The sequence below is a fragment of the Podarcis raffonei genome, chromosome 17 (genome assembly GCF_027172205.1).
Source record: "Podarcis raffonei isolate rPodRaf1 chromosome 17, rPodRaf1.pri, whole genome shotgun sequence".
NCBI classification, from domain to species: Eukaryota; Metazoa; Chordata; class Lepidosauria; order Squamata; family Lacertidae; genus Podarcis; species Podarcis raffonei.
Genome location: NC_070618.1, coordinates 3,925,476 through 3,940,608, shown reverse-complemented (window position 1 = coordinate 3,940,608; position 15,133 = coordinate 3,925,476). Strand labels below are relative to the sequence as shown.

Sequence of the window (15,133 nt, the reverse complement as noted above, 5' to 3'; positions counted from 1 at the left end):
ACCTGATGTCTCCCATTTATCTCTCTTTTGTGGGAGAGTTGTGCTCTGTCCCCCCCCTTTTAAAATCATTTTTATTTGATTTTACAAATATAATTTTATAACAGTCCAAATACATATCCACATACGGTTGTACCTCGGGTTACAGACACGTCAGGTTACAGACACTTCAGGTTACAGACTCCGCTAACCCAGAAATAGTTCTCGGGTTAAGAACTTTGCTTCAGGATGAGAACAGAAATTGGGCCGCAGCAGCGCGGTGGCAGCGGGAGGCCCCATTAGCTAAAGTGGTACCTCAGGTTAAGAACAGTTTCAGGTTAAGAACGGACCTCCGGAACGAATTAAGTTCTTAACCCGAGGTATCACTGTATAGAGATTACTCTGACCTTCCCCTCACCCCCTTCATAGGTCCTATTGTCAACATATAAAACTGCATATTATTCCATAGTCTATATTATCAATCCATATTATTCATAAAGTTTGTTACATTACAAGTGGGATTAAAATGCTGCTAATATTTTCATCTGCTTGCAGTTGTCTCCTAAATAGATGATAATTTTTTCCCATTCTTTAAAAAAGTTTTTGTCCTCTTGGTTCCTGAGCTTTCTGGTCAGCTTTGCCATTTCTGCGTAGTCCATCAGCTTAGCTTGCCATTCCTCTCTGGTAGGGACTTTCTTAGAATCATAGAATCATAGAGTTGGAAGAGACCACAAGGGCCATCGAGTCCAACCCCCTGCCAAGCAGGAAACGCCATCAGAGCACTCCTGACATATGGTTGTCAAGCCTCTGCTTAAAGACCTCCAAAGAAGGAGACTCCACCACACTCCTTGGCAGCAAATTCCACTGTCGAACAGCTCTTACTGTCAGGAAGTTCTTCCTAATGTTTAGGTGGAATCTTCTTTCTTGTAGTTTGGATCCATTGCTCCATGTCCGCTTCTCTGGAGCAGCAGAAAACAACCTTTCTCCCTCCTCTATGTGACATCCTTTTATATATTTGAACATGGCTATCATATCACCCCTTAACCTCCTCTTCTCCAGGCTAAACATGCCCAGCTCCCTTAGCCGTTCCTCATAAGGCATCGTTTCCAGGCCTTTGACCATTTTGGTTGCCCTCCTCTGGACACGTTCCAGTTTGTCAGTGTCCTTCTTGAACTGTGGTGCCCAGAACTGGACACACTACTCCAGGTGAGGTCTGACCAGAGCAGAATACAGTGGCACTATTACTTCCCTTGATCTAGATGCTATACTCCTATTGATGCAGCCCAGAATTGCATTGGCTTTTTTAGCTGCCGCGTCACACTGTTGGCTCATGTCAAGTTTGTGGTCAAGTTTCTTCTTTCCATCTCTGGGCTAGTAGCATCCGAGCGGCTGTTGTCCCATACATAAAAAGCCTTTTCTGCTCCTTTGGGATGTCGGTACCCCACTTACCTCTTTAAAGTTATGTTCTCAAGAGGAAGAGGGTGATTTCTTTTGCTAAAGATAAACCAGGTACTTTCCTGGAATAATAGATAATATTATTTCTGTGAAGAATAGAATCATAGAACTGTTGGAAGAGACCACGAGGGTCATCCAGTCCAACCACCCGGCAATGCAGGAATCTTTTGCCCAATAGGGACTCGAATCCACAACCCTGAGATTAAGAGACATGCTCGACTGACAGAGCTATCCTAACCCAAGAATACAGGTTTCTCACTGAGGCAACAGAAATCCTGAGGCAACAGAAATCCTGAGGCAACAGAAAAAAGCACAGGTTTCTCACTGAGGCAACAGAAATCCTTTCAGTCCTGTGGTCTGAATCCAACATTATGTCCTTGGAAAAGTAGGTTGGAACTCAGATAGTTGGATCATCCAAATTTGCCAAATTGCCATGTTTTCTGCCTAAACCCAGCCCTAAATTCATGTGAAAAGAGGGGTTTGGGGTGTGCGGTGATTACGTGCTGGGAGAATATACTTGCTGACGCTTTGTGAAACCGACTGGGTCTACTATTTTAAACAATGGGCTATCCTGCCAAGCGTAAGGGAAGTTTGCCAAGGAGGTAAGATTACAGCTGCTATCGTGTACTGATTATTATTTGGGGAGCTGCCTGATTCATCTGAGGTCTGTTGCGAAAGATGCCTACTTCCATGTCACACTAAGCGAGTGAAATACACAATGGCTTAGAAAGCGTGTGTGTGTGTGTGTGTGTGTGTGTGTGTGTGTGTTATAGTCCAGGGTACCTTTAACGCTTGAAAAATCTTCACCTTCACATGAACCTTGTGCTTGGCTGCCATAGAGACACACCTGAATGTTTATTTTGCTTCTGTACCTAGAACGCCACCTAAATTTAATCTGCAGCTCTGCTGTAACAGGTCTCCATCTCTCCCTTCCAGGTGACTTCTGGTTCCCAATGTGTGTGTGTTTTTTTTATATAGCTCCTATTGGGTGGTTAAGATATTTCTGCCTAGCTGAGATTTTTAAAAGGCATATTTCTGCTGACTCAGCTCAAGCGATTTAACTACCTGCCTCTTTTAATTCTTAGCGGGTTTGGTTTTTGCCCTTGATTTTATTATTGCTGTTGGTTTTTATTCTACTTGGATTATTTTATTTTTACGTACGCCTCGTTGGTTGCCTTGAGCTCTATATTTTAAATGCAAAGGTGGGATAAGAGCATTAGAAGAGCCTGCTGGGTTGAGACAATGGCCCTTTCAGTCCAGCATCCTCACACTGGCAAGGCAGGATGAGCCCTTTCCCCTCCTGTGGTTTCTTGCAACTGGTATTCAGAAGCTGTGGAGACAGCGCAGAGCCATTAGGCCAATAGTCATTGATGGCTCTCTTCCCCCATGGATTTTTCTAATCCTCTTTTAAACTCATTTAGATTGACAACCATCACTGCTTCCTGCATCAGAAGCATTTTCTTTTATCTGTGATCTTCCACCCAGCATACAGGGGTGTAGCCAGGATTTAATTGGGGGGGGGGGCCCAAGACATCCACCTTTCATCCTCCTCTGTCTGTCTCTGTCTCGCAGATTCAGAATGAAATGTCTCAACAACAGTTGCTTTAAATTACTTTCCTTTGACCCCCCCAAGTGCTGAGAAAAACCTGTCAACATCTTTGTACAATTTTTTTTGTTATTATTTATTTACTTGATGGGGGGCAGCTGCCCCCCCCAGCTATGCTCATGCCAGTATATTTTTCTAGGAAGGTAAAAGGTAAAGGTAAAGGACCCCTGGACAGTTAAGTCCAGTCAAAGGTGACTATGGGGTTGCGGCGCTCATCTCACTTTCAGGCCAAGGGAGCTGGTGTTTGTCCACAAACAGCTTTCCGGGTCATGTGGCCAGCATGACTAAACTGCTTCTGCTGCAAAAGGGACACCGTGAGGAGTGCCAGAGCACACAGAAACGCCGTTTACCTTCTTGCCACAGTGTACCTATTTATCTACTTGCACTGGCGTGCTTTCGAACTGCTAGGTTGGCAGGAGCTGGGACAGAGCAACGGGAACTCACCCCGTCGTGTGGATTCGAACCGCCAACCTTCTGATCGGCAAGCCCAAGAGGCTCAGTGGTTTAGACCACAGCACCACCCGCCGAGCCCAAGACATGGTTTACGTCCATGTAACACCTCCTTGCTCCCGTTTCTGACTGCCACAGCACAGAGTGAAGATTTTCGCTTCTCATAATGCCCAGAAAACAGCTGTATGTTTTTTAAAAAAAATATTAAAGATTTCTTGGTTTACAAAAGTACGTGCAATGTCTCTTTTTTCAAGTTACATTTTCTACAGGTCAGTTTCATTTGTTGAGACATTAGTGTTACTTTAGGAAGAAAAGGGGGAAATAGGTGGGGGGGCATGGCGAGTGTGGGTGGGGTTGGGTGGCAATGCTTCTATTTTACTTAATGCATGTGTGGGGTTTTGTGTCAGCGTCGCTTGTGCAGGTTCTCTACTATTCGCTTGTGTTCCTTTGGTGGTGAGAGAGGTTGGGGTTGGCCTAGGGTGTGGTTGTTTGTGATTGGCTGTGTTGAACTTTGTTTTCATGTGTGAGTGGGTGTTTTTGTATCAGGTTAGCCATATTGATTCGTATTGGCGGATTCTTGTTGCTGTCTTGTTGAGCTGTGTTGGACTGTGCCAATGGCCAAGGCACAGTCTGACCGCCTCCTTTAGTAATCCTCACAGAACTCTAGCCCAATGGTTGCCATTAATTTGATTTTGAATTGATTTTAGAATGAATTGATTTTAGAATACATTTCAATTAATTGATTGTGATTTATGTAAACTGTGTTACTTTTATTGTTGTTAGCCACTCTGAGCCCGGCTTCGGCTGGGGAGGGTGGGATATAAATAAAATATTATGATGATGTGATAAAGGGGAGCCGTATCGGAGTGAAGGCATCTTCTTCTATTTGTCCCTGTGTCAGTTTCAGTTTATTGGTTAATTTTTCTAATAAAGCTGTTTACCAGACTATTTGATAGCACTGATCCATGCTTACTCCTGACAGTTCTCTCCAGTGTCTGGCTATGATATTTCTGGCTGCTGAGAGTAGGTGGGTTATGAGCTGTTTATAATGTGAGTGGGGGAAAATTGTATGTTTCCTACCCCCAACACCTGTGGAATATTGACAGAAATGGAGTAAGGGAAACCGCTGGACATGACAGGGGACGGAAACACGTACCCACATACACTTACGATTGCTGGCTGACCTTTGCTAGCAAACAACCCCTTATCAACAGCTTGGTGCTTAGCAACTGGAAGTCTTGCCAGCTCCACCTGCCTCTCTCTCTCCGCTTCCATGAATTCTCTATCAGGCATTTCAGCAAGTGCGGCCGAACCTGTTTCATGACATGAACCCGAGAGCAGCTTCTAATTTAAACAGAGCCAAAAAACTTTGCGCAGATGCCACACGGGACAAGTGCCACATAAGACTATGGCGGCTTCTTCAAAACCACAGGCTCTACTATTTCCTGAATGCTTCCCTATGAGCTGGGTGTGAAAATGCAACCAGTTGAAAAGCTGTAAATTGGCCAAGGGTGGGAGAAGTCCAGCCCAGAGGTGGAGAATGGAGCCGAGCATTGGGCGTAACCATGATTTATGTTGGGGGAGGGCAGGACACCGACCTGCCACCATCCTCTGTCTGGCTCTAGCAGATTCGGAATGAAATGTCTCAACGAAAAATTGCTTCCTTTTGACCCCCAAGCGCTCGGAAAGTATGTCAAAATCTTCAGTCATTTGAAAGCTAAATAAAAAATTAACACCTGGGAGTTCCTTTCATGCACCGAATATTTTGCAAAATTACCTTTTTATCTTAGTTTTAAAAAATCTAAACTAAAACAAGTTTTATTGGATATGTGTGTGTGTCCAGTAGCACCTTAGGGTCCAACTAAGTTTGTTCTTGGTATAAGCTTTCGTGTGCATGCACACTTATTCAGAAGTTCAGAAGGGACGCGGGTGGCGCTGTGGGTTAAACCACAGAGCCTAGGGCTTGCCCATCAGAAGGTTGGCGGTTGCTAAAGCATGGGTTTCCCCCAAGGAAAACAGTGGGGAAACAAAGCTGTGGGCAATCCCTTAGTTACATTGATCTGCAGTTACCATTTTATTGCCTATTCACCCAGGGCGGAGCAATCCTTCAGGAGCGCTCCAAATCCCTCTTTGATTTTCGCCACTGAATAAATTTGGGGAGATCTGAAAACTTGGCCATTCACTTAGCAGACAGCAGAAAGCTGCAGCTGGGAGTTATTATGGAGTGCTTATGCCAAATATTGGAAATATCTGTATTCTATACAATTGGACGATAGAAGAGTGGAAGTACCCCCCCTCTCTCTTATTTAGTTTTGGATCATTCTTTATTAATATTAAAATTACTAAATATGATATGAAGATACATACAGAGAAAAGATGGCTAGAAAACTATGTGAGAGACAGCATAGTGGTTTTTCTCAGAGTGCAAGCCCAAGAAGATGGGAGCTGCCCCAGGTGGGAACTGGGAAGATGTGGATCACTGTTTGTGAATTGAAGATTAGGACTGAAAGTTGATAGAATATAAAAAATTGTGTTTGTGTAGGTTTGTTTCTTTTTTTCTTCCCGCCCTTTTCTTTCCCTTTTTTTATTATTTAGCTTTCTCTAGATATTAACTTCGCTGTTTTTATTGCATTATATGTTGAAAACCTTTAATAAAATTGTTTTGTGTTTTTTTAAAAAAAAGAACAGACTGTGGCTTCCCATAATACCTGCACCAAGAGCTCCGGCGTCCGCAGCACCCGCCGCGCGGCTCACAAAATCTCACGCGCACAACAGCCCGTAGAAAAGGACGTCAAATCCATTTAATGTTCCTCGTTTCCAGACATAGCACATCACAGACATGGTTTGCGCCGCGGGAGCGCGACTAAGCAGAACGCAAGGGCGGAGAGGCGGGGGCGAAGGAGACCGCGGCTCGTTCTTCATCCCCGCATGAGGAGAGGCTCTTGCTGTCGGGGGGCAACGTGGCCTTGGGAGGGGGGGCGCGCTGCCCAAATGCACTTCTGCCTTTTCAAAGAACAGAGTCCAGCCTTTAAGCCCACTTGGCACCGAGATGAAGTTCAAGTTTTGCAGAGAGGAACGGATCCAGTTCGGCTTGTGTTGTGTGTGTAGCATGGGGAGGCAAGTCACATATACTAGGTGGCGAGGTGGCGGGGGGGCCTTCCTGAGGCAGAACCCAGGAGTAGAGGATGCAATAAGGCGGGTGCCGCCCCACTAAAGCCCACATAAGTACGGAGGGGCAGAAGAGGAGAGGAGGAGGAGGAAGGAACAGACTCTCCCGACAGCCGACTTAGCTAGCTGCACCTCCAGATTGTGGAGGCAGGATTGTGTGGCAGGACTCTAGCGGGGTGGGGCTCCTGGTTCCCTTCCGTCCGGCACAGCCACAGCGAGGGCATGGCTTTCCCCCACCCCCCAACGGCACGCTTACAACTCCTGGGCCAGGAGAGAGCTACGGAGGGGGCACATTCCCCCCTCATTATCTTATGGAGGCATCGCTTGGGAGGTCACGATCGGACTCCTCCTTTTCCTCGCTTGGAGCCGATTCACTTTTCGAGACCGGAGTGAAAGCAGGAGATTTTCTGAAAGAAAAAAAGGGCGGCGGTCACATGCGCACTAGGGCTGGGGGCGGGACACACACGGCGGGAGGGTCCAGTGGGCGCCTGTAACAAAGGCTCGCGGCGGGCAGAGAAGGAAGCACAGGAGAGCGCTCTGGAACGGAGAGGGAGTCAGATTCTGGCTACACTAGATGCAATTGCAGGGCACAGAGAGAGGGGGGCATGGGGGGGCGTGAGGGAGCTTCCTTCGGAATCTTGCCAAGCCCAGGGTTGAGAGGGAATGGGGGTCACAGCACGGACATCCTCCCCAAGCCCAGCGCTGCACTGAATTTATTGTCCCATGAACCAGTGCCAAAAAAGCCCAGCGGGTCGGCGATGCTTCTCTTTCTCCGGCCGAAGCTCTCTTTCGAGGGCGACTGCGCCTGTCGGAACTGCGTCACCTTCTAGAGGCACATGGCACGAAACACAACTCCTGTAAGTCTGGAAGGGGGGGGGGTTACAGCCAATCACTCAGAATCCAGCCCAAATTTGCCTCCGCCTCCCGCCCGCCCCCCCGGACACACACACTCCCCTCCCCTCCCACAACAGGGAAGACAACTGACAAGGCCCTGCAGATGCCCCACTCCAACCGGTGTACCCTTCCCACGGACTAGGGCCTGGCCTAGATCCCCACTAGAGGAGCTCACCTGTCTCCTGACTGGGTGATGAGGCGGCGGCAAGTCTCCATCTGCACATCCAGGCCTCGCTTCATGCTACACATCTCCATGTACTCGTGCAGGTGCCGGTTCATGTCGTTCTTTGCTGTGGCCAACTCCAGCTGAGGAAGAGAGGAGTTTCAGGGGCACTCATCCTGCCAACAGCAATCCAGATCCACCCCATCTCAAAAAAACCAGCCCTTTCCCATGTCTGCTGGATGCAACTCTTAACTTTATGTGATAGGTAAAAGGTAAAGGTAAACATAAGGAATGTGGGTGGTGCTGTGGGTTAAACCACAGAGCCTAGGACTTGCCGATCAGAAGGTCGGCGGTTCGAATCCCCGTGACGGGGTGAGCTCCCGTTGCTCGGTCCCTGCTCCTGCCAACCTAGCAGTTCAAAAGCACGTCAAAGTACAAGTAGATCAATAGGTACAGCTCCGGCGGGAAGGTAAACGGTGTTTCCATGCGCTGCTCTGGTTCGCCAGAAGCGGCTTAGTCATGCTGGCCACATGACCCGGAAGCTGTACGCCGGCTCCCTCAGCCAATAAAGCGAGATGAACGCTGTAACCTCAGAGTTGGCCATGACTGGACCTAATGGTCAGGGGTCCCTTTACCTTTTTAAAGGTAAACATAGCTGTCAACTTTTCCCTTTTCTTGCAAGGAATCCTATTCGAAATAAGGGGATTTCCCTTAAAAAAAGGGAAATGTTGACAGCTATGAAGGTAGAGGACCCCTGGACTGTTATGTCCAGTCAAAGGCGACTATGGGGTTGCAGCGCTCATCTCGCTTTCAGGCCGAGGGAGCCGGCGTTTGTCTGCAGACAGCTTTCCGGGTCATGAGGCCAGCAAGACTAAACCACTTCTGGCGCAACTGCAGCGGTACCTATTTATCTACTTGCACTGGTGTGCTTTGAACTGCTAGGTTGGCAGGAGCAGGGACCGAGCAACGGGAGCTCACCCCATCGCAGACTTGAACTGCCGACCTTGCTATTGGCAAGAACAAAACAATTCCAAACTACAATTTAGAGCTGAATCGAGAAGCAGGAAGCCTTTTCGGAGTGAGATCTGTCTGCCTGTATAATCCCTGAGATATACAAGCCCTTTCTTCCATTCTGTACTATCAAATGCAGTGAGGAGAAGGGGTGTTATATGCGGAAAACATAAAGGCCTGAGTAGATTCACAGAACAAAGCTGCCCCTTTCCCCGGACTCCATTATTCACCCAAGAACTTGTGAGGGAGGCAATGGGATTCCCTCTGCCCAATGATCTTTGCCATTTGCCAGATGTTGGGACGGGCTTTGTTATAATCTTTCACACAATGGCCCCCTGTGTGAGGCCAAAATTTGGCTCCCCCAAATGGATCTTCTCAATTGCGAATCTTCTCAATTTTGCACCCCTTCGGCTTGGTGCCCTGTGAGGGTGAACCACCCTAAATCCGGCGCTGCAAGATGCCACCGGTGCCCCCCCCTTAGGTGCCCCCCTGAGCTGAGCCAGCCCCCACCCCGCATCAAGACATGTGACAATCTAACGCTGATCCCCAGGGGTCTCCTTCCTTTTCTGGCGGTGGCAGGCAGCTAATAGTTCATCTCCAGCATTTATTTCCTTGTACAGCCTTCTTTTCCCCACCTCAATTTGGTCGATAGTTTCCTGATATTCCTTCTCCCTGCTTTTGAAGAGCGATTCCGTATCCTTGATCACTTTCTCCAAGCTGTCGTCCGGCTGCTGGCAAGGAAGGTGGCAGTGACCCCAAAAAGAAAGAAAGAGAGTGGTTGCCGCCCATCAGTGACACAGATTGCAAAACAACATGGCGTCCATCACCGCAGAAGGACAACAGGCTACAGAGCTCATGATGTTCACAGCCTCACTTACAGTGTTGACAGAGTTTGTCACTCCACCTGAGTGTCAGGGGGGCCATCTGGGGAGGGGGGGGCCCGAGGGGCCTCGTCCCCTCTCCTAAATTTTCAAGGAGGGGACCGGGCCCCCTCAATATCCCGCAGCGACGTGCGCACACCACACAACATGCTCACGTTATGCACGCAAATTGCGCAGTGCGTGCGCATGGCTTGAGCCCATCTCACGGAGCCGCCCCCTCCATTGCGGAGGCAAGCCGGCGCATCTGCTGAGAGCACACAGTGGCACAGAGGGCAGGAGCCAAGCAGCCCATGCCATTAGCTGAAGGAAGCTTCATTGGGTGCCAGGGAATGGTTTGAACAGGAGGAGTGGGAAGAGTATCCTCAGCCAGATCAGCTTCTCTCAGAGGAGGAGGAAGAGGTGAACGATTCGCCCCCCCCTTCTCCCCAGCAGTTTCAGTAGGAGAGAGGGGAGAATGCTGCACAGCCTCCCCAGGAGTTGCCGAGCTACGAGATAGTGGAAGAAGAGGGAAAAAGGAGGGAACAGCCAGCAGAGACTTCCCTAGAGAGCCTGGGCCATCCCCGCTCCTCTCAGGCTCGCAGGTCCAGCCGTATTAGAGAACAGAGAATGGAGAGGGGTGGAACTTCCCGTTGGCACCTGGGATGTTGCTGGGGGTGGAAGGGAGAAAGGCTCAGAGTAGCCAACACCTCTCTTTGTGGAGAGACATGGATTCTTGCTTTGCAACCAGATGACTCAATTCAAAGGACTATAAAATACAAACGGCTTGTGATTTTTGCCTATGAAGCTACCGGGGGAGGAGAGAACTCTCCATGCCTGACACTGCGTTTATTTTAATCTGGAGGGAATTGCTCCCAGTCCAGATCAGGGACATTTCTGGGGAGAGAAATTGCGAGAAGTGAGGTTACAGGGAACCAGACAGAGGGCCTTCTCGGTAGTGGTGCCCGCCCTGTGGAACGCCCTCCCTTCAGATGTGAAGGAAATAAGCAGCTATCTTCTCTTTAAAAGACATCTGAAGGTAGCCCTGTTTAGGGAAGTTTTTAATATTTAATGCTGTATTGTTTAACACTCTATTGGGAGCTGCCCAGAGTGGCTGGGGAAACTCAGCCAGATAGGCGGGGTATAAATAATAAATTATTCTTATTCTTATTACACATCCACACAGGCAAATCCCATGCCTGTGGTTTGCAGCGGAAGAAAAAGAGGTCCAACAGGCCTTTTTTTTGCAAAGGGCCCAAATTGGATCAGGGTTTTTGACCTTTTCCTCTACTGTGGTCCTGATCCAGAAAGAGTTTCCTGTGCTTGCAACTTGCATTGCAAAATGGGCCACTTTGCTTTAATGGGAACTTTTCCTAATGCATGTTGCCCGTGAAATAGGCTTGGTCTGGATCAGGACCATAGTTCGAAGCAAAGAGATACCCCCCCCCCATCTTTCAATGTGAGGTCTCATTCTGGATTGGCTGGCAAGTTGTGAACGAAAACTACGCCCTACCCATGGCACACCCTCTGCTTCCCCCTTTCTGTGTACCAGCAGTGATGGCGACTGTTCCTTTCTCCTTTTCTTCCTTCATTTTTAGGGCAGCTGGGGCTGTTGGCCTGCTGGGAAACCGAGCCCAGGCCTCTGGCAGCCCTGCCCTCTTCCCTTCCTGTGAATGGCCTTAGGCCCGTTTTGGGGGCACAGAGGAATTAGGCAGAAAAGAAGGAAACAGAGGTTGAAAAGGGGGGAAAGTGTGAAGGGGGAACCAAATTGGGAGATGCACAAAAGGCAGAGGCTGCCACAGCAGTGTGCATTGAATGAGGCAAATTGTACTCTACAACACAGAGTGCAGTGCTTTTTTCCTGGAGGGACGAAGGATTAATCGTACCCCTAAACATTTTGTGAATCTAACGGATGAAGAAACTTTTTTTTAAAAAAAATGTTTCTTTTCTAGCATGGTGAATCGTCCGTTCCCTTGCTACCCCCAATAGTGGCTTCATTTCCTTTCCCGGTGTTTCCCGAGTCTCAGACGGAAGTGAGCGTTTAATGTGTGAAGCAGTGTGGGATGTGGATGTGTGGTGTTTTACTGGTGAAAGTTTGGCCTCATTGAAGGGCAGTATTTCACTATGAGTAGGAAAATTACTATTTTTCATCATCACAGCCAGCAAAGAAGTGTAAAGTTAATGATGACTCTGTAAAAACAAAAGGTGGGACGACGGTGTTGTGTGATACAGCGTCGTTTGTGGACAACGTGGAGATTTGAACTATAAAATGGTGATTTTTCTTGAGTACCCCTCAACATTTTTTAAGAAGAAAAAAAGCGTGAGAAGGGCAACCGTTATTCCAGCATGGAGTGCGCTTCTAATATTCTGTACCTTCAGCCTCAGTGGGCCAGAGTTTGACAGCACCTGCTTCAAGATCTGTGGCAAAACTGACCCTACTAAATGGACTAATTTTAAGACAAGAGGTAGAAAATGCAATAAATTCCTCTAAACGCAAGGCTTCGCCCTGTGGCCAGGTCTCACACCCTGCTTAGCTCACTGTTTAGGGAAGCTTTTAATGTTTAATAGATTATTGTATTTTAATATTCTGTTGGAAGCTGCCCAGAGTGGCTGGGGAAACCCAGCCAGATGGGCGGGGTATAAATAATAAATAATAATTATTGTTATGTACTGAAGTTCTCACCCTGGGCCAGCAGGGGGATACTGTAGATAGTTATGCAAATAAGGGGTCGAAAGTGACGTTCAGTGATTGGATAGTTTTAGAAAATTGTTACAGTTACGTTGTACTGGAGCTCTATATAAGCAGGCTGACTGAACCCTTCAGTTCAGTTCTGTTCTGGCCTCTGAATAAACAAGAGCTGTTTGAAGAATCGCTGTGTCATCTGATATGTTCACCCACAACTTAACAATTATAATTATTATTATTAATACTGCCCCTTCCTTAAGAAGCAAAATAAGGATACCTTCTTCTGCAAACCAAGGAAACCTATGAATCCCTTGGCCAAGAATTCTGACTGGTTTGGTTTTGGTTTTGTGCCCAACCTTCAAGCACGACTCAAAGCACCTACTCAGCAACAATGGAGAAGGTCTTGCATGCAAATGTACGCTGACAATAGGAGGAGCTCCAAAGAGGCCACTCGCTTACCTCCCCCTGTGCTTCAGCTGCAGCGATAGCATAGCCAGAGAAATCCTCCCACAGCAGCAGCGTTTCTTCCGTCTCCTCCCAGGTGAGGCTGTCGCAGTCATCTTCAAAGTCATACTCCCTCCTGGGGACAAAGGAACCACATTATCAGCAAAGAGACGGTGGGCAGGCAGGCCCAGAAGCAATAGGAGGAGGGACTTCGCTACGTTGCCGTACTGGGACTGGCTTGCGAGGGACCATCCCAGCAACTTCAGTTCTGGGAGCGGCCATCTTAGATGTTCTCGATCGGATCCCCAAGAAAGATGTTAATTTTTTTTTGTATGCCACAACTGCTGCTCGTATTTTGTTAGCTAAAAAGTGGAAAACCCAAGAATTACCAGCAACAGAAGAATGGCAGATGACGATGATGGATTTTTCACAGCTAGCCGACCTAACTGGAAGAGTCTGTGACCAGAAGGAGGAGGAGTATTAGGAAGAGTGGAATAAATTTAATGATTATCTAGTTAAATTTGTTAAGTTAAATTAACTGAAAATAGCTTGCAGATACTTAATTGGCTTAGGATTTTATTTATGTTAAGTGATGAATTGTGGAAGACAGGAGTGCCTGGTGTGCTCTGGTCCATGGGGTCACGAAGAGTCGGACACGACTAAACGACTAAACAACAAGTGATGAATTAATATGTTTAATTCCATAAGGTGAAGATTTAAGGATGTTAATGTTTAAGTTAAATTTCACAAGAATTGGGATTTGGAAAACCATTAAAAGAACATGCAATGAAATTCAACCAAGGGGAAGCGAGGAAGTCACTTAACAATGTTAATAAGTGTAATTTTCAATAAGGCTATGATTTACCGTATTTTTCGCTCCATAGGACACACTTTTCCCGTCTTAAAAACTAAGGGGAAAGTCTGTGTGTCCTATGGAGCGAATGCAGGGGGGAGGCAGGCAGGAAAAGCCCCCAAGAGCCACACACAAGCTTCGCGCGGCTCTTGCGGGCTTTTCCCCAGGAGGGAGAAGGGACTGACGCAGCCAGTCAGTCCCTTCTCCCTCCTCTAGAAAAGCCTTGCGCAATATCTCCAGTCGCGGGAGGCTGCGCAAGGCTAAAGAGGAAGCCAGGGCAGCAAGTGCGATCAATCCCCTCGCTGCCCGGGCTTCCTCTTTAGCATTGCGCGCCTCTCCAGCTGCGGGAGGCTGCGCAAGGCTAAAGTAGCCAACTTTTAAAAAATCTCTCTATCTCTACCTCTTTTCTTTTTTCGTCCTTTCTCCACCCCCATCTAGACCAGCCCTGGTGGACAGCGGGCGCGATCCATCCCGTTGCGCAAGGCTAAAGAGGAAACCAAGGCAGCAAGCGGGATGGATAGCGCTCGCTGCCTTGTCTTCTTCTTTAGCCGCGCTGGATAGGTTTAGCTCCTGGCTGGAGAGGTTGCACGGCTATGGATCCCGCTCGTTGTCTTGGCTTCTTTGCTCTTTGGGGCTGGGGGGGGGAACCCGGGCTTCCTCTGCAGCCCTGAGAAGCTCTGGGAGAAGCGGACAGGCTGTGCGCAGCCTGTCCGTTGCTCTTTGGGGCTGGGGGGGGGGGAATAATATTTTTTTCCTTCATTTCCCCCTCTAAAAACTAGGTGCGTCCTGTGGTCCGGTGCGTCCAATAGAGCGAAAAATACGGTATGTTTGTTTGTCTTGTGTGTTTGCTTGTTTATAATACAGTGGTGCCTCGCAAGACGAAAAGAATCCGTTCCGCGAGTCTCTTCGTCTTGCGGTTTTTTCGTCTTGCGAAGCAAGCCCATTAGCGGCTTAGCGGATTAGTGCTATTAGCGGCTTAGCGGGCTTAGCGGATCAGCTGATAAGCGGCTTAGCGATCAGCTGTTAAGCGGCTTAGCGGATCAGCTGATAAGTGGCTTAGCAATCAGCTGTTAAGCGGCTTAGCGGCTTGGGAAAAAGGGGGGGGGGAGGAAAAAAAACCTGCAGGAACTCGCAAGACATTTTCGTCTTGCGAAGCAAGCCCATAGGAAATTCGTTTTGCGAAGCACCTCCAAAACGGAAAACCCTTTCGTCTAGCGGGTTTTCCGTCTTGCAAGGCATTCGTCTTGCGGGGCACCACTGTACTGTGAAAACTAATTTTAAAAAAATTTGGGGAAAAAAAAGATGTTCTCGATCGGATGCTAGGTCCAGAGGCCAGGACAGCTGCACCACCACCACCCTTCCTCCTTTAGGCAGTCAGCCCATGCAAGAAAGCTGGCTTCATCTAGCAAATGAAGGCTTCATAAATGCAACATTTGGATGGCATTTAGTCACTAATTTAGGGGGGGTGTCCCAAGAATGATTGTGATGATGAGGCAGACTGCAAGGAAGTCCTTTGCCTTTCTTGAAAGCACAGGAGACAGCTAAATAATAATAATAATAATAATAATAA

At 47.9% G+C, this 15,133-nt stretch overlaps 1 protein-coding gene across 5 annotated transcripts in view; it reads right to left on the bottom strand.

The window, feature by feature from the left end:
- Positions 1-6,266: 6,266 nt before the first annotated feature.
- The window catches only part of IFFO1 (intermediate filament family orphan 1), a 28,425-nt gene continuing 19,558 nt past the window's right edge, over positions 6,267-15,133 (bottom strand). For 2 of the 5 annotated variants that reach the window (XM_053370782.1, XM_053370784.1), the window contains exons 6-9: positions 12,726-12,846; positions 9,359-9,451; positions 7,725-7,855; positions 6,267-7,062 (exon numbers count right to left, since the gene is read on the bottom strand). In XM_053370782.1, the coding sequence (XP_053226757.1) occupies positions 6,960-7,062; positions 7,725-7,855; positions 9,359-9,451; positions 12,726-12,846 (448 nt within the window). In that variant the 3' untranslated portion in view covers positions 6,267-6,959. The other 3 variants (XM_053370787.1, XM_053370783.1, XM_053370786.1) reach the window with 2 other exon arrangements.